This window comes from Typopeltis vanoorti, chromosome 23 (assembly GCF_054136105.1).
Source record: "Typopeltis vanoorti isolate ZY-2024b chromosome 23, IOZ_Tvanoo_1.0, whole genome shotgun sequence".
In the NCBI taxonomy this organism is placed as follows: domain Eukaryota; kingdom Metazoa; phylum Arthropoda; class Arachnida; order Uropygi; family Thelyphonidae; genus Typopeltis; species Typopeltis vanoorti.
The window spans coordinates 66,764,164-66,783,323 of NC_143571.1; the positions used below are offsets into that span (position 1 = coordinate 66,764,164).

Here is a 19,160-nt window from a genome sequence, read left to right on the forward strand (position 1 = left end):
CTGATCTCCCACTATTCTGTGTAGAACTTCTCCACCATTGATCTTATAACAACCCCTTACCAACTTGTAGGTCTCTATCATATCTCCCCTCTTCCTCCTCTCCACCAGACTCTGCAAATTACATCTTGCTAATCTTTCAGTAATTTCTGAGAGATTAAGGTAGTTTCTGACATTCCAGAGGTCAGGAACTACCTTAGTCAGTTGCCTTTGGACCCTTTCCAACATTTCTTCATCCTTCTGAAAACCCGGTGACCAAATCTGAGCACGATAGTCCATGTGTGGCCTAATCAAAGCCTTATACAACGGAACAAGAATCTCCCTACTTCTACATGTCAGTGTCCTCCGCATCATTCCCAGAAACCTTTGTGTTTTCTTCACAATTTTGGTGATGTGTCCCCTAAATTTTAGATCCTTATCCACTATCATCCCCAGAGCTCTTATTTCCTCTATCTCTAACAATATATTCTCACCAAGCATAAATTCTGCATCCCATCTTTGTAAATACATCTTTATAAATCTTTATAAATACTAAATAAATATACATTAAACGTTAAACAACTTAATATGGTGGTGGATTTTTTTTATTTCTTTTCAGATTAAATAAATACCTAAAAAATGTCTGGTAGAAAATATAAAAGTGGAGCTGAAAAACGAAAAATACAATTAAATAGAGAAAAAGAAAGAAGTAAATGTGACAAAATTCAAATTTTTTTTGTATTGGAAAATAAAAATGAAAATCTAAACAATATAGGTGCAGTAATAAGCGGAAGAGAGAATAACTTAACCGAAGAGAAACAGAAAAAAACAACAAAATATATATATATAACAATAACGAAAAATTACTAGGACTAAAATCACAAGTGAGAACCTCTAAAAACAATGTTGACGTTAACGGACATTCAGTATCAGACAAATGATGACCAGCTCTCTGAAGTCTCTGTTGCTGTTTTGCAAGAAGATAGTGATAAAGAGGCAGAAGAGGTTTTAAAAAATGCAGAGTTGCTTGCTTAATATGTTGACGTAGGTGTGTGGCCTACACAGCTAAATGATAATTTTATTAATCACTGTCTCTCATATGAAATGACTTATTTCCAAAATAAAAATCCAAAAAATATATACCCAGTTTCAACAAGGTATTACAAAGAACAAAACAGATCATTTTCAAATAAGTTCTTTGTGAAAAAAATTAAAAATGGTCAATTACTGGAAAGGTCTTGGTTGTGCTATTCTACCAGTATGGGAAGTGTTTTTTGTCTAGTGTGCAAACTTTTCTCTGAAATCCCTTCTCGATACACAACCAGATTCTCTGACTGAAAACATATAGGACCATGTTTAGAAAGTCATGAAAATTCTAATGAACATAGGAAATCATTGTTAATATGGTTAACATGTAAAGAAAATAAGTCTTTTATTGACACACAGTTGGAGGAGCAACTAAGAAAAGATATGGAATATTACCACAATGTTCTAAAACGTGTTATTGCAGTTGTGAAATATTTAAGCGTAAGAGGCTTAGCATTCAAAGATCATGAGAAAATATTTGGCTCTCCGCACAATGGTAATTTTATGGGGGCTCTGGAATTACTAGCAGAGTTCGATCCATTCATGCGCAAACATATCCAACAACAAGAACTGCGACAAAGCCTTTCACTTCGTACTTATCAAAAACAGTTTATGAACAAATAATAGAGATTATGGGAAAACAAGTAATAAAAAGAATTATAGCTGAAATAAATAGGATGATGCAAAGCTACTCAATTGTGATGGACTCGACACAAGATTTGTCCCACAATGATCAACTAGCTATTATAGCACAATATTGTTTTGAGGGAAAAGTGTATGAAAGATGTGTATCTTTCATCAAAATTTGTAGTCACATTGGCCTATCTTTATTCAATTCCTTACAAGAATTTCTAGAAAAAAATGGACTGCCATTGGATAATTGTAGAGGACAGTCTTTTGACAATGCGGCAAATATGTCCAGCTGATACAATGGTGTGCAAGCACATCTCAAACAAAAAAATAAATATGCTGATTATGTGCCATGTGCTGCACATTCCCTAAATCTAGTTGGAGGAGAAGCGATTAAAGTTGCAATTCAAATTGTGAACTTTTTTGGAATAGTGCAACAAATATGTTTTCTTTTCTGCATCTACCCATAGGTGAGAGCTTCTAAATCATGAAACAAAACTAAAATTTTCGATAAAAGGTTTAAGCTAGACTAGATGGTCTTGTCACTATGATGCTGTTAGAGCTTTAAAAAATAGTTATGATACCATGAACATATTAAAAACGTTTAGTGACAATATAGATGAGAAACTTGATTTTCGAAGAGAGGCACAGAAATTATATAATGATTTGGCGAAACTTGAAACTGCGATTTTAACTGTTTTTTGGGAAGAAATTTTAGAGAGATTCAATTTAATTAACAAAAAAGTTCAGACCTAAGGTTTAGACATATGTGAAAGTGAGAAATTTATTATGTCATTAGAAGTGTTCGTGAGCAACTTACGAGAACAATCAGATCAGAAATTAAACGAATACGAGGAGACAACCAAAAAATTAAGTACTAGTGTGGAAAAAGAATACAGTGATTTAAAAAAGAGACATATTACTTCAAAATTTTCGGAAAAATCTACAGAGAAAGTTTCGCTAAATGAAGCAGAAAAATTTAAATGGGATATGCTATACGTTGCATTAAATAAGTTGATTATAGATTTCGACAGAAGAGGCCATGTCTACAGGGAATTTAGCAAAAGATTCAAATTTTTAATGGATTTGCAAGACATTAATATCGAAAATATTGACTTGAAAAGTGCACATAATGTTATTGATTATTATTCAGATGATATAGACGAACATTTAGTCAATGAATGCATTCAGTTAAAATCCTACTTACAGACTAAGCCAGACTCATATGACTCATGAGGTGATATATTCAAGCTAATTTATGAAAAGAAACTTGTCAATGTTTTTCTGAATTGCTATACAATCTTAAACATTTTTTTGGCCTTGCCAATCACCAGCTGTGAGGCAGAGTGATCCTCCTCCAGGATGTCCTATGTAGAAAACAAATATAGGACAACAATGACGAATGAAAGATTAAATTATTTATCAATTCTTTCCATAAACTGTGATTTAACCAAAGAATTACAATGTGATGATCAAATAAAAGAATTTGCAGCACAAAAATTCAAAAGAGTTACTCTTTAAATGTCTCTTTAATGTATTAAAAAACTTACATTATATAACTCCTGGAATGTTTTATTTATTTTATTTTTAAGAATAAGTATTATTATTATTTTTTTTCTTAGTCTTTATTCTTGACATGAGAATTTGTTTCATTTTTTTGTTTATTACTAAAAGTAATACCTAATATATTTTCTTTTTTATTTATGTTTGATGTTTGTTATGTATACAAAACCTTTTTTTATTATAACTGTATATAAAAGTTTGTATATCGAAGTGCATCAAATAAAATAAAAAAGTTCTTCAATGTCTGTTGCCTATAATTTTTTCTATTAAAAAAGGAAAAAAAAACAGTTTTTCGACAAAATGGCAAATGAGTCGCCACAACTAACCCAAACTTGGGTTAATTTTGGTTAATTGGATAGACCCCCAAAGAGTGTTATTCCAGAACCCCCCAAAGTTAACGGTCTTCCACTGGATACTGTTGAGGGTCGTGTTACTGCCACTTGAACATTTTCAATGGTGTTGTATCACTTTCCTTTCATCGGCAAATGAAGGCGGGGGGAAGAAAGAAGTCACAGGGTGCTAAATCAGGTGAATATGGAGAGTGATCCAATACACAAACTTGGTTTTTGCTCAAAAACTGTCTCACAATGTTCGAACAATGAGCTGGTGCATTATCGTGCAAAAGTGACCGGCTGCCTGCATCACGATATTCATGCCATACGCTATGAATTCGCGCTATCAATCGCTTCAAATCTTCAAGATAAAACTCACCATTGACCGTTTGGCCAGGCAGAACGAATTCTTTGTGGATAATGCCCTCAGAATCGTAGAAACAAATCAGCATTGTCTTTACTTTTGATTTATTTTTTTTGGATGCCCTTCTTCTGGTGGTCTCCACTCTGTTTCAGGCTCATACTCAAAACGGCATGTTTTTTCACCAGTAACGATTGTTTCAAGGAAGTTTGAGTCTTATGAGCAGTTTTAATGAGGTCCTTGCAGTGTTCAATTCAATGCATTTTTTGGTCATTGGTCAACTTGTGGGGAACAAATCGCGAATTCAATTTACGAACGCCCAAACTCTTGGTCAAAATGTTGTGCTCAGTTGATTTTGGAATCCCCAATTCATCTTCAATCAATCCCATGACAGGTTTTCTTTGATGAAATCACGCACATTTTTTCTAGTTTTTTGTACGGCATGGCTTTTCATCATCCTCAAGCGTCTCATGATCACTTTGAAATTGCTTAAACCACTTGTAAACTTGAGTACGGGATAAGCATTCATCATATGCTTTTTGAAGCATTTGATATTTTGGTAAAACGTTTACCAAGTTTAACACAAAAGTCAATCATAGCTCTCTGTTTGAAACTCATTTTCCAACTGTTCGTCAAAACACACTGTCACTCTTGGCACTATAACTCGGCTTCTAATGAAACAAATGTCATAAGCAGTTGACACAACACTAATGAAGGTTGCCGCTTTCGACAACAAAAAGATACAACAGGTGACTCCACTAGTTTCTTCTATTTTCGAAAAGTTCAGTTTCTTTTTGGACAGAGGGTGCAGGAAGTTAGTAATGATATAAGTTTCATGTAGTACTACCATATCTTGTACACCCTTTCAGGTTACATGTCAGGAATTTGATGATGATGATGATGTTAAAAATGAAAAAAATTTATGAAGAATGTCAATTGCAATCCATAAAATGAATGAATAAAAAAAGAGATCAGAATGGAATAAGCCAATTATTATTATTATTATTATCTGAGACCTCATGGGAGTCAAGGACTCATTGAGGGAGGCTGTAAATTACCCAACCCAGCTATCATACCTTCCCTTAAATTCATTTACACTAGATGCACTCACTACCCATAAGGACAAATTATTCCACTCACTGCTCTCTGGGAGAAAACTAGCTCGTAACTCTTTTTTGACTGAGAACAACCCTAACTTCCATGGATGCCCCTGTGTTCTCTCCCTGCCTTCCATATAATGAAAAATTTCATCATTTGAAATGCTATAACACCCATTCAAAAGATTATAGACCTCTATTATATCACCCCTCTTTCTCCTGTTAACCAGAGTCTGTAATCCACATACTTGCAATCTATCCTCATAATCTAAAATACCATAATCCGGATATAATCTTTGTAGCTCTTCTTAGCACCCATTCCACAGTTTCTTTATCCCCTTGGAACCTGGGAGACCAAATCTGCACACAGTAATCCAAGTGAGGTATTATTAAAGCCTTATAAAGAGTCAAAATTACTTCCTTATCCTTACATGTCAAGGTTCGCTTCAACATAGTAATTATCCTCTGAGTTGTATTTGCAACTTTTGCTATGTGATCTTTGAACTTTAAATTCTTATCCACCAATACACCAAGATCACTTGCCTCTTCAGTTTCTTGTAGCATAACCCTGCTAATATAATATGCCGCTGGAACTCTAATCACGCCAAAGTGCATAACTTTACACTTACTAACATTAAACTGACAGCCATTTTCGTTTGTCCAGATTTCCAGTCTATTCAAATCATTTTGTAATTGCTCAATATCAGTAGTATCCCTGATTGCCCTGCCTATCTTCGTATCATCAGAAAACAATTGCAAATCTGATGATAGAGTCTGCTTGATGTCATTAATGTATAGATTGAACAATAATGGTCCAAGGACTGAACCCTGAGGTACACCACTGGTTATTTATTTTTTTTATTCTTTTTTTTTTTTTTATTAATCTTTGTACTGGTTATGGGCAGTACTACCCTTACATCACGTCCAGACATCTCGTTCAGACTTGATATAGGCCTAAGCCTTTACAAGTGTTTTACCCTATGCCTGTTCTAGTTATCATTGTAGTCATTCTCTGGTGGCAATGCCATGCCACCGGTGTGCCCTGTAGGGCCCTCAAGGAAAGAACTTTTATATCCTTCTGCGTAAGCCCAAGCTGTTTTAAGTCCTTATAACTATCTGCACTCCATACGCCATGTAAAGAGATGGTGGCGCTGGTAAGCCTCGGAGTTGCCCCATGCTCCTCCCGCATCTTACTAGCTAGATCTTGGTTATTTTTTATAATAATTTACCACCTGGGCATTAACTACCCAAACGTCACCATCTCTTTTAATCACTAAGTCTGGCTTACGCAAACACACAGAGGTCCTATAATGTGGTTCCACCGCAGTCTCCCAACCTTTGTTCTTAAAGTGGTTGTTCAGAATGGAGACCACGGCATCATGCCTCCTCACGTAGACCCCATGGGTGCGGAAGCAACATTCCATACCCCATCGAGCTGTGCGGGCTCGAGTAGGCAGGGCATTGATCCTCGTCCTGATAAGATCAATACACTCGAACCCAGAACAGTGCAACAGAGATGCCCATCTCTTGTGTTCTGCAGGTGCTGACTCGATTAAAGTACCTTGATAATGGGACCAGCCTTTAGCCCACATAAAGTCTTCTTGTATTAATGGGCTATAGAAAGCCACTCTGCAGATGGGGGAAGAAGATAGTTCTAACTGCACGATTCTTGACAGCCGCAGGCGTGGGATCAGCCATCTAAGTGATGGAACCTCAAGCCCACCATCCTTCACCTGCACATGGAAATATGCAGTAGGAGTGTCAGGCAGTAGTCGGAGCCATGATCTCACAGCTAAATAGATAGACCTGTCCATTCGGGACAGTACTGAGATATATGTCCTACCAAGCACCAACTTGTGGTAAAAGCGAGGTAGGAGATAGTAGGAAAGGAGAAACAGTCTTTGCTGGGGCTTGAGACGAGCTTTCCTCAAATAAGTGATCCCAGCTTCTAGGATAGAGGGGAACAGAAGACCTTCCCTTTGGGGTGAACATGATACCGAGGTATCTCCATTCTTCCAGGATGGTCAAAGCATGCAACAGCCTCCCGTGCAGGGAAAACTCTATAGTCTTGACCTTAAGCTTCTTGTCACAACCATAGGGGACAAGAGCTAAAGAGCAGGACTTCTCTACATTAACAGAAAGGCCTTGAATAGAGAAGAAGTCAACTGCCCGGTCAAGGAGTTCCTGTAAGCATATCTTAGTAGAGGCTACAAGAATAAGATCGTCTGCAAAGGCCATAGCATTAAAGGAAGAAGTGCCTAGAGAGTAGCCTATATGGCTAGGAAGAGAATGAAGAATCTCATCTATGACACAGTTAAAGAAAAGGGGAGATCACCATGGTGAACACCCCGCACTGCAGGAATAGAAGTTGCACCCTGTAGTGATAGTGATGGAGCTACCCAAATATAACTCCATAACATAGGAAAGAAAAGGTTCTGGACATCCAGTAATAGACAGCGCTCGAAGGAAAGCAGGAAGGGAGACACTATCAAAGGCCTTTTGGAGGTCCAGCGATGCCATATATAGAGGCTTAAGGCGTCGGGAATCAGAGAGAAGAGAAGAAAGAAGATATATATTTTTGGCAGAGCTGTCCAAAGGGACAAAAGCTCTCTGTCTATAATCATGCTGTATATGTTGCTGAAGTCGTTTAACTAATATTTTATGATAGAGTCTAAGTAACACAGGAGAGATGGTAATGGGTCTAAAGCCTGATGCACAGCTTGAAGTTTCTTTCTTCGGAATGAAAATAGTTCTTGAAGCATGTAAGTATGGTGGTATTACTTTACTGGAAAGGAGAATGTCCACTAAGTCTTGAAGAATCTTCAACGGCACCTTCCGAAGCCTAGACGCAGGAAAACCATCAGGTCCGGAGGCAGAGAAAACCATCAGGTCCGGAGGCAGAGAAATTAGATGGAAGAGCTGCTTTAATTTCCTGGATGGAGACAGCTGGTATATTTGAAGGGCAGGAATGGACCTCAATATCATAGGTTGGACATCATAATCAAGGAAGTGTGGAGGTGGAGCAGAAAAGACTGTACTCCAGAATTTGACAAACTCATCATGTAAGTCTGCTAGAGGTGTAGGGGAAGCACCATCAAGGATGGTTTTGGCACACTGCCCTCTATTCTTTTTATAGAGAGTCTGCATAGCTGCATAGACCCTCTTCCTCTGACAAAGTCATTGCAGAATGAGACATTGACGAGGCATGAAGTGTTCAGAGAATTTAGCGTGGAGGTAGTCATTCAACTGATCTGTGATATCCATTCCCAGAAGGTGAGTCTGGATGAGATATTTAAGAATTTGATGGATATATTCTGGAAGAGGAGGATCATCTAGAGATGATGTCAGTCTGAGAATCAAAGCCTCTTCTTCAACAGCAGAATAGTGGCTGGAAGATGGAGAGGCAGGGACAGGAGATATTACCTGTCCCTACCTGTGGTGGATGGGTTGCCAATTCTTGAAGTAAGGCTTTGTAACTGGCTTTCCGTCTATGACACTTGATGGCATCCAAGGATCTTAATGGGAACGCCTTAAATAAAGCCTCATTGATTTTCTTTATCCCTTGAGCCGTCAACTCGATCTCATGAGTGGTGAGGATCTTTTCTTCTTGGGCAGTCCAACGTGCTTTGATGTGCTCTGTTCTTATTGCAGTGTTGGCTTCGGCTGGATGTTTCAAGGTGCGATGCATACCAAGGCCAACTGCGGTAGAGAATGCACGATCACAGACCTGACATGTGAAGTGACTGCCAGAACAAGCATGACGAGAACTTGAATAAATGGTTGATGACAGTCTTTGCAGAGCTTTCTTTTAACTTTCTTCCTGAGGATGCCACTGGGGCGGGTGGCAGGATCACCTCCAAACAAACAAGAAACAGACATCTGGATTCACACTCGATGAGTTTCCTTGCTCTGGCCTATAAGAATCTGAGCCTTCATCTGATGAGTTATTGCAAGCGAGGAAACTTAACCCTACCAGGGTTGCTAACCCTGGAAGGGAGGAATAGCACAGCAGGCCAGGCAGTCACCCGAAGGTGTCCAGGAATTGCCCTTAGGAGGCCCTTAAATCTGGCAGATTCACATGCACTGTATACCACTTTTTGATATCTGTCTGTCAACCATCCTCTGATCCAAGTCAATAGATCATGTTCCAATCCCATATTCTCCACTTTACATAACAGCCTATCATGTGGTATCCTATCAAATGCCTTAGAAAAATCCAACATTATCATAGTGTATCCATTCCCTTTATCTAACTCGGCCATAACATTGTTATAAAATGTGAGCAAATTGCTAAAACATGACCTTCCTTTAGTAAACCCATGCTGTTCCCTGCAGAGTATAGAATGTATAGAGTATAGAATATCTACCCATTTCTAGATAAGCATTCTATACTCTGCAAAAATGAGCACGAAACTGAAAATCAATATGAAAAGACCAATTAGCAACAACAGCAAAAAAAATTATGGTCAGATTACTTGTACTGAAGTATTATAAACACAAGAAGCTAAAGCTTATAGCATGAAGAATAATAAAAAGAAAGTCTGGTCTCTATAATGTGAGATATGGCAACAGATTGAGAGAATGCCATTTGCAAAGTCTTGTGGAGGAGGGGGTGTAATATGACTGAGACATAATGTTGAAGAGATTTTGAACAAAATGGTCAGAAGAGGAGGTCGTCTTTGGAAGCATATAAAGATGAGCAGGAGGCAGGCGAGTAGTAAGTTCTTGCATGGAAAGTTGTTAATAAGTGAAATGCATTACCTGTGAGCATGTGCATGCACATGCATTGAAAATGAGTTTAATGCTTGTTCAGTGATCTTTTTGTGGGACAACAGGTACCTTATTGTAGTGAGCCTTTTGACTTTACGAAGGTGCAATGTTAATAACAGAGTGAATTTACCTCTATGTGTGTAGAAAATCACTCTGAGATATTAAGAAGCTGTATTTTTTAACCATTATTCATACTGAAAATAACAAAAGAATGAAATTAAAAAAATCATTTCAGTATATTTTCAATGTTTATACTATTAATTAGTATCAAGATATATTAGTTTAAAACTGAAATAAAAAATTGGAAATTGATATTTAGTGTACATATAGCCAAAGTAAGACATACTGGAACCTAATTTCATGATTGTTTAACAATTCAGATGCCAATTAATCAACTAATTGCATCAAATATGAAATTTAGCCATTAACCTACCTTTAGAGTATTTTAAATCAATCTTCTGTAGCTGTTCTGCTGTAGATAGTTTTTTTTTATTCCACAGCCATTCCAAATGATCTCTGTTTTTTTTCTCTCGTTCACTTGTAGTATCTACCAAAGCAGCCTCCATAAGTCTCATATGTTGTTCTTGTACTTGTTGTATTTTCTGTAAATAATAATAATAATCATAAATGATAATCATTTGTAAATAATACATAAAAATTAACATTAAGTTTTCTTTTTCCTTCAACTATCCTCAACAATAACAATTACATTCAAAATACTACCTCTTCTCTTGTACATTCTAGTGGTGGCGACAATGATGATCATTTTCATCCCGTACATGCCTTATTATTATTTATTTTTTTCATGTGAATCCTGCCCATGAAAGGCTATTGGACTGTAATACATTAGTATTAGTAACATAGATGGGCTATGGATTAAATAATATAATAAGTTATATTAGATAAGCGTTAGATATCTATTGGTTAGATAAGATAATAGATTAGGCAGTGGAAATTCTACTCTAAAGATTGAACATGGAACTGATGTAAGCCACTTCAGACCTCCCATAAGCAGAGTGCTAGTTTCACACTAGGTGATGATATTCATCCGTGTAAATATGAAGCATCCTTGTCCATGGTACGATTTGAATCCACAGCCTATTTGGCAGGAGAGTGAATACAACAACCACTCAGTCAAACAAGCAGATAAAAACTATGCAATATCCTCTGCAACTGTTTTTTCTTTCATTGTTCATTATGATTATTCTAGAAAACACTATTTTCTTCTGTCAGTTCCATAAAAATTTCTCATGATTCCCTCTGATATTATCTTTTCATATTCTTGTTTTATTTTCTGATGCCTTCTTCCTTCACCTTTGTGTTATTATTTATTTTTCATAATGCCTCTGTCAATAACATTATGGCAGACCACCTGTCTCTCAAGACCATGCAGCACAGACTGCTGGTAAAAGAGTTTCTGATGCCAAACCTAGTGATAGCTTCTAGAGAAAAATCTTTAAAATCTGCTGGTCAGTGAAATCTGTAAGATCGTGTGGATTGCCTACATCGAGAGGAACTTAGACACTTGGTGAATGAAATATGGAACGATTTCCAATGACACTGCATTAAGCAGGCTGCACACCATTTAGGCATATCAAAGAGATCTATAAACAGCAACAAGGAAACGAGATGGTGGAAGGAAGAAGTAAAGGACAAGTTTTGTAATAAGAAACTCTTTTTCAGACAATGGCAGTGAACTAAAACTAAAGAAGACCACATTGCATATCAGGCAGCAAAGAAGGATGCAAGAAAAACACAAGAAAAAGCTAGTGGTGCAGAGGATTTTCAAAATGGTCAGATAAGGAAATCTTCAAGATCACAAAACAAAGACATCATAGTTCAAAAGACATCAAGGCAGTCAAATACATTAAGAATGAACAGGGAGTGTTACTGAAGGACACCTTTGATTGGACTTTGGTTTGATTCCTTATACAGGCTTTTTCAACTGAAGGTGAGTTAGCCAATCTTATAGAGGTAGTAGGTTTTTTCCCAGAAATTCGGATTTTTTATCCCATGCCAAATCAGCCTTCAGAACACATGCAATTTACAGACAAAAAAAAACCCATTGGTGGTGATGATGATGATGGGCAGTAGATAGCATTGATGATAGTAATGTCAAAATAGGAGAATTAAGTAGTAGTGGAGACAGTGAGATGTATGTAGCAGAGTAGAGTAGAGTGTCCTCCTGCAATGAGTCTTTTGACTCCTGGAGGTGTCACATAATAAAATAAAATATTATCTTACCATCACCTGCTAAATGAAACCTACCCTAGCAAAGTTCTGCCTGACATATCAATAGAACATCATGTTCCAGAGATCACAGAATCAGAAGTAAAGAGAGCAATTGACAAAATGGCAAACAACAAAGCTACAGGACTGATGAGATCCTGACTGAATTGTGGAAAATGTTGAGTGTGGCAGGTATAACTTTCCTGACAAATATTTTCAACAGGATTCTCACACAGAGAGAGAGAGAGAATGCCATATGAATGGAGGAAAAGCTATCTGATACTGTTCTATAAAAATAAAGGAGACGTGTGACTCTGCAAAAATTATAAGCTATAAAACTCATCCCTGACACATTCAAAATATGGGAACAAAGTTTAATCAGAGGTTTCAGGAGAGAACAAATATCACTGAAAATCAGTGTGGGTTCATTTAAGGAAAATCCTTAATTGATGCCATTCACTTGATCAAAAATTTACTAGAAAGCACAAAGATAACAAAAAGACCTCTGATCAGGTTCCATGGAAATTAATATGGCAAGCACTGAGATTACAGAATGTCTCAGAATATGAGGCATGTTCAAAAAAAGACCAAACTTTTTAAATAGCGTGCCAACCGGCAGCACACTGCAACTACTGAGTGCATCTAGTGGCAGGTTTTGACAACAAATTGCCATTTTCCCCATTCTGCTATGAGTATTAGTCATCGAGTTACATCCGCTGAAGTGAGCACGTGCACACGTTGTTTGTTGGATTAGTCACAAAGTGACAATGAAAAAGCTTGAAGAACAACGTGTATGTGTGAAATTTTGCTGCAAACTTGGTAAAAATTTTACGGGGACATTTCAATTGCAAGAATGCAAGTTGCAGAGCCTCGTGAATAAGAGAAAGAGGGGGGATATGATTCAGATATATAAGCTAGTCAGGGATGTTATCGGGCCAACATAGAAGAGATTTTTCATAGAGTGGGGGGGGGGGTAGAACAAGAGGCCATCACTGGAAATTCTATAAAGTGGGGAGAAGTTTCTTTGCATGGAGAGTAGTTGGTGAGTGGAATGCATTGCCTGAGTGTGCTGTAAATGTAGACAGATTAAATCAGTTTTAGACATGGTACCTCCCAACTTGAGTCTCTGACTCCATCAAGCTCGGATGACGATGATAATAATAATAATAATCTCACTAACCTCTCCCATACTTTAACTACAACCCCAGATATACCGATCAACATATAATTTGTTTAACAAGACTTTTGTTAAACAGGTAGGCCAAGGCTGATGCTAACTCCCTTGAACATTCTCTCATGGTGATATGTCATCAAATCCTATCATCTTATTAGCATCTATCTTACTTAACTGCTTCTATACCTCTTGCTTGCTCACCATTAAATCTTTTCTCATTACATTCTCTAAACTTGAGCTTCTGATTTCATACTGAGAATGAAACACCCTGATGAACTGCTCACTGAACACAAAGACTATGTCCACTGCAGCAGTTACCAATATCCTACTTTCATTTATTAAAACATTCTTACCATAATCAATCTTCCTTCTACTTGCACATATCAAAATAACAAAAAAACTTATAATAATTTTTCTTGGCCTGATTTGGTAATTCTGCACTTTTGTTGTCATTATCAACTAAGTCACTCTCCTGGCTTGCTCTTTATACTCTTCATGTAACTGCTTATTACCATTATTCATCTTGTGCTGCTTCCAAAGTGCCTTCTTCTTGGGATCAAGATATGGAATCAAAACTGACAGTAAAATATCAGGCTTTGGTACATAATGTTGTACTATTTACCCTAACCATATCTGGAGGTGGTCCATGAAATGTTTGGAATAGGAAAACATTGTCAAGGTCATGCTATGGCAAGAAGACTGGATACTCTCAATAAGGGAGTTAAACCCAAGAGTCTATCACCTCTAACTGTATGCCCTAATTAACTCTTCAACCAGCTACTAACAAAAAAAATATTAATAATAAAAGCACTACATAAAACAATAATAATTATTATTATTGTTAATGCTGTTATTGGTGTGAGGTGGAGGTGGGTAAGACAGGGTATTTAGTGAGGTGTTGCTACAGACCAAGGAGCACAGAGGAGTGGGTGATGCTGAGACAGTCGAGCATGGCAAGAGCAAGAAGAACGATTGTTATGGGAGATTTTAACTACAGCAGTATAGATTGGGGAAAGGAAGATGCATGTAACAATAAGGGAATGGAATTTCTAGAATTCTTGAGGGACAAATGTCTTAGGCAACATGTAACAGAGGGAAAAAGAGGTTCAACAGTTTTGGATTTGGTTATAGCATCAGAAGAGCTGATAATAACTGAGATGACATCTCTCCCACCAGTTGGAGAGAGTGACCATATGGTTTTGACTTGGAAAATGAATAGATATGCAAGAATATCAAAGAGACGGGAACGTATGTGAAATTATAAAGCAGATGATTATAATAGTCTTAGATGTCAACTTGGGAAAGTTTCGTGGAGGGAGGAATTGGAAGGTTGGGATATCATTAGTGCTTGCGAAATTGTGAAGGAATATTTGTTAGCAGCAATAGTAAGCTGTATTCCACGAGTGAAGAAGAGGACACAATTTGGAATAAAGTGGATGACAAACAATATTAAACAGGAGCTACATGCGAAAAAGAGGTTATGGAAGAGATATAAGGAGAGGTGAAGAGAAGATGCATGAAGAATATAAGACACAGGCTAGAAGAGTGACTAGTATGGTAAGGAAGGCAAAACTGGAATATGAGAAAAGATTGGCCCTTAGATCCAAGGAAAAGTTTTAGCTATGTGGCCAGTAAGAGGAGAAATGACTGTGGAAGAATGACATTGTGGGGTAAAAATGGGAATAGAGTAACTGATGCAGAGGACATAGTGGAATTGTTCAATGAACACGTTATTGGAGTATTTCATCCTAGAGGAGTCAATTTAAATACTAGAGGGATAGAGCAAGTTCGAGGTTTAGAGGTGCAGGAGGAGAGCGCGTTCCACATACTGAGTACTATGGATGTTAGCAAAGCTGTGGGAGTGGATGATATTTCACCACGAGTTTTGAGAGAATGTGCTAAGGAACTGACGATGCCCTTGACCTGGCTTTTCAATGAAAGTCTGGCTGCGGGAAAGGTGCCCATGGTAATGGAAGGAAGGTAAGATGGTGCCATTGCATAAGGGTGGTAACAGACTGGAAGTGTCTAATTATAGGCCAGCTTGTGTGTCATCAGTAGTTGTTAAGATCTTGGAGAAAGTAGTGAGGGACCATATACAGCATTGGGCAGATGAGGGTAATGTTATCAGTGAGAGTCAGCATAGATTTGTGAAGGGGCGCTCTTGTTTTAGCAATATGCTAGCCTTTTATGATAAAGTTACAAGAGCATTAGATGAGGGAAAGGCATATACTGCAATTTTCCTAGACTTATTGATTTTTTTTTTTTTTTGGATGCCCTTCTTCTGGTGGTCTCCACTCAGCACTCTGGCACTTTGTTTCAGGCTCATACTCAAAACACCATGTTTTTTTCCACCCTTTGGAAAGGGGGCATAAAATTTTTATCCTACATCAGAGGATACCAAATTATGTCTTTTATTCTTTCGTTCATTTTGAAACCAATGAAATTTATTTCTTGGTGTTGTTTAATAGTTATTTTATTTATTTTATTTTATTTTATTTAATAGTGTTATTGATGAGGTATTTCTAAGAATGAGTCTTTGACTGTAGAGTTCTGATGATGATAATTATTATTATTCAGACCTCCATGGGGTCAAAAGACTCATCAAGGGAGGTTCCTCCTAGGAAACACAAAGTCTATCATACCACTCCTTAAATGCATTGACCTTTCTTGCTCTCACCACTCCATCAGGCAATGCATTCCATCGTTCAACCACCCTCCATGCAAAGAAACCATTCCTCACTCTCTTTCTCACAGTTTCCTTTCGTAACTTCCAGGGATGGCATTCTCGCTCTCACCACTCCATCAGGTAATGCATTCCATCGTTCAGCCACCCTCCATGCAAAAAAACCACTCCTCACCCTCTTTCTCACAGTTTCCTTTCCTAACTTCCAGGGATGGCCCCTTGTCATGACTCCTTCAAACAACACCCTGTTGTTCAACCAAGCGAAATAACTCTCCAGTGTCAACCCTGTAACCACCTCTCAACAGTTTAAAAGTCTCAATCATATCACCCCCCCTTTTCTATCCACCACAGTCCACACTCCCTCAGCCAATCCTCATAACCAACATTGTATAGTCATGACACCATCTTTGTTATCCGCCTTTGTACCCTTTCCACAGTTAATTTATCTCCTTCAGATCCTGGGGATCAGACCTGAGAACAATAGTCTAAGTGTGGTCTGATCAGACTTATACAATGGAATTATAACCCTTTTATCTCTGCAGGTCAGTGTCCTTCTCATAATTTCAGCAATCCTCTGCATTACCTTCACCACCTTTGCAATATGTTCCCTAAATTTCAGGTTTCTATCAATCATCAAACCCAGATCTCTCGTCTCTCCTACTTCCTCCAGTTTAACTCTTCCCATAGAGTATGCAGCATCCCATCGATGTGTCCCAAACCTCAAGACCTTACATTTTGCTGCATTAAACTGACACCTCCATTCATTTTCCCATCTATCTAGCTTATTCAAATCCTCTTACACGGCTACCACTGCTGCACTATTATTCATAACCCTTCCCAGCTTCGCACCATCTGCAAACAACCGAATATCCCCTTTCAATCCATGGACAATGTCATTGATATAAAGGTTAAACAATATAGGTCCCAGTACTGAGCCCTGTGGAACCCCACTTGTAACCTTCTGCCTCTTTGATATTGCTCCACCATACACAGCTCTCTGATACCTATCGGACAGTCAATCCTGAATCCAGTTGACGAATCTGACATCCAGACCCATGTGCTGCAACTTGAATATCAGCTTATCATGTGGCACCCTGTTAAATGCCTTTGCTAAGTCTAGGAATTATAATAAATTTAGTTTAATCCTTTATCCAAGTGTGAGCAAACAAAGTTTGTGCCCGAAAGTATCTTCAGGACTGGGGTAAGGTAGTACAACACCAAGCAACTCGTTGCAAAGGTGGAGCAAGCTAACAGCACTCCTATCTCAGTATCTCCCATAATGCAAAACACATCTCCTTGTGGATATGTATAATGTTATGCATTAAGGGAAGGGTCACTACCCAGACTAGTTTCGACCTTTATTGAGGTCTCTTCAGTGGGAGCCAGGCCCAAGTGTATCTTCAGGACTGGGGTAAGGTGGTACAACACCAGGGCACTCCTGGCAAAGGTGGAGCAAACTACCAACACTCCTTACTCAGTATCTCCCATAATGCAAAACACATCTCCTTGCAGATATGTCTAATGTTATGCATTAAGGGAAGGGCCACAACCCAGACTAGTTTCGACCTTTATTGAGGTCTCTTCAGTGGGAGCCAGGTCCAAGTGGAGATACCAGGCAGAAGCATTAGCAAGGTCATCTCTACCCATAGGAGTTGCCAAACGGTGTGCCACCTTTTTATTAAATTACTCTGGATTTAGAAAAATTATTTTTTTATTTAGAAATTTATTTTATTTAAAATAAATTTAGAATACAGAAAAAAATATTTTATTTAGAAAAATAAACTTTCATCTGGAATGACAAAAATGTAAGTTGAGTGAACCTCCCACGTGCTGACTTCATGGAGGGTGCAATACATGGAGGTAATTCATCTCTTATTCCAAAATGTATCTATCTGGCTCTCCACCATACTAGCTGATCTTATTTGGTTATCTATTTCCATATAAGAAAGCCTTGCTTTCTGGAATGGTTTTCCTCTTAATACAAAATGTAACTGAATTATTAAACTAAATTATGGATGATATTGATTTAAAAAAAATCCAAATTGCTGCCAATCTTACTTTACTCTTAAATTCCCATTCTTCTTTCTCCTTTTCTGCTATCATTTCTTGTCGTTTTCTCCACTGAGTTTCATCTCCACCTAATGGAGGGAGTGTTTCCTCCCATACTTTCCTTGCTCGTGCCCTGCATATCATTTCTATTTCTGAAATTCCAGCAGGCAAACCATTTCCTAAAAGTGTATATTAATGATTTTATTGAAAGTAAACTACATGCAAAGTAAATTATGATAACTACCAGTCAATTATCCTGAAAATTATTTATTCTGACACTTATTTATTTTACAGATATTATATGCAAGCAATTCATTTTAAAAGCATCACTAAAATTTCTTATGAATAATATTACTTATTATGAATAATTTTTGTACTTATTATGAATAATTTTGTTACTTATTATGAAATACGATTATCTATAAGAAAGTTGACACATATGGAATATATAGAATATTATTTACAAAGAGAAAAGGATGTTATGCATTTAAGAAACTAAAGGATTATGTGCATTTTATTACCAAAGGAGAGTCCTGAAAGTGTTAACACTTCTGGATGTGGTGATGATTTATGTGAAATTTTATGCGGAGGGTTCCATGGATCTGTCTGTGCTTCACTTTCTCTGTAATCGGTCTGGGTAGACTGATGGCGCACTTTGATTGTATCTGTATCTAGATCTTCCAGAACATCTTTTGGAAACCAAAAGACTGGATATTTACTAGATGTTCCAAAACTGTCAGGTGGAGACCGTTCAGAATCCACAGGCCTAAAAATTGAAAAATACAAGTGCATATATCATTATTATCATTATGGTCATCATAGGACTTCCATAAGAGTCAAGCCTCTCATCATGGAAGGTCCATTCTAAGTCCTTAATGTTATCATACTACACCTTAAAATCATTCACTGTCTGTACATTTACCATCCTCCTCAGGTATCTGTATTCTTTGCATCTCTCACTTTCAATATAAAAGATTTACTTCTAGGGATGGCTGTTTGTTCTTCCCCCTTTCATATCCATCACCATTTGTTTTAATTTGTGTAACAGAGTTCTGTGTGGTATCTAGCTGAATGCTCAAAATTTTTTTTTGGTTTAATTTTTTCAGTTTTTTAAAACTATTAAATTAATTTTATATAATTTACATAGAAATAGTGGATATTAAAGATCCAATAGTATTTCAAAGCCAAATGTATGTAGAAGTTACAACCG

General features: G+C 37.4%; 1 protein-coding gene across 4 annotated transcripts in view; it reads right to left on the reverse strand.

The window, feature by feature from the left end:
* The window catches only part of LOC150093925 (cilia- and flagella-associated protein 91-like), a 201,447-nt gene that overhangs the window by 170,456 nt on the left and 11,831 nt on the right, over nt 1–19,160 (reverse strand). For all 4 annotated transcript variants that reach the window (XM_090413047.1, XM_090413045.1, XM_090413046.1 and 1 more), the window contains exons 4-6: nt 18,472–18,716; nt 17,960–18,129; nt 10,249–10,417 (exon numbers count right to left, since the gene is read on the reverse strand). In XM_090413047.1, coding sequence (XP_090269173.1) covers nt 10,249–10,417; nt 17,960–18,129; nt 18,472–18,716 — 584 coding nt within the window. The remainder of the gene's footprint in view (nt 1–10,248; nt 10,418–17,959; nt 18,130–18,471; nt 18,717–19,160) is intronic.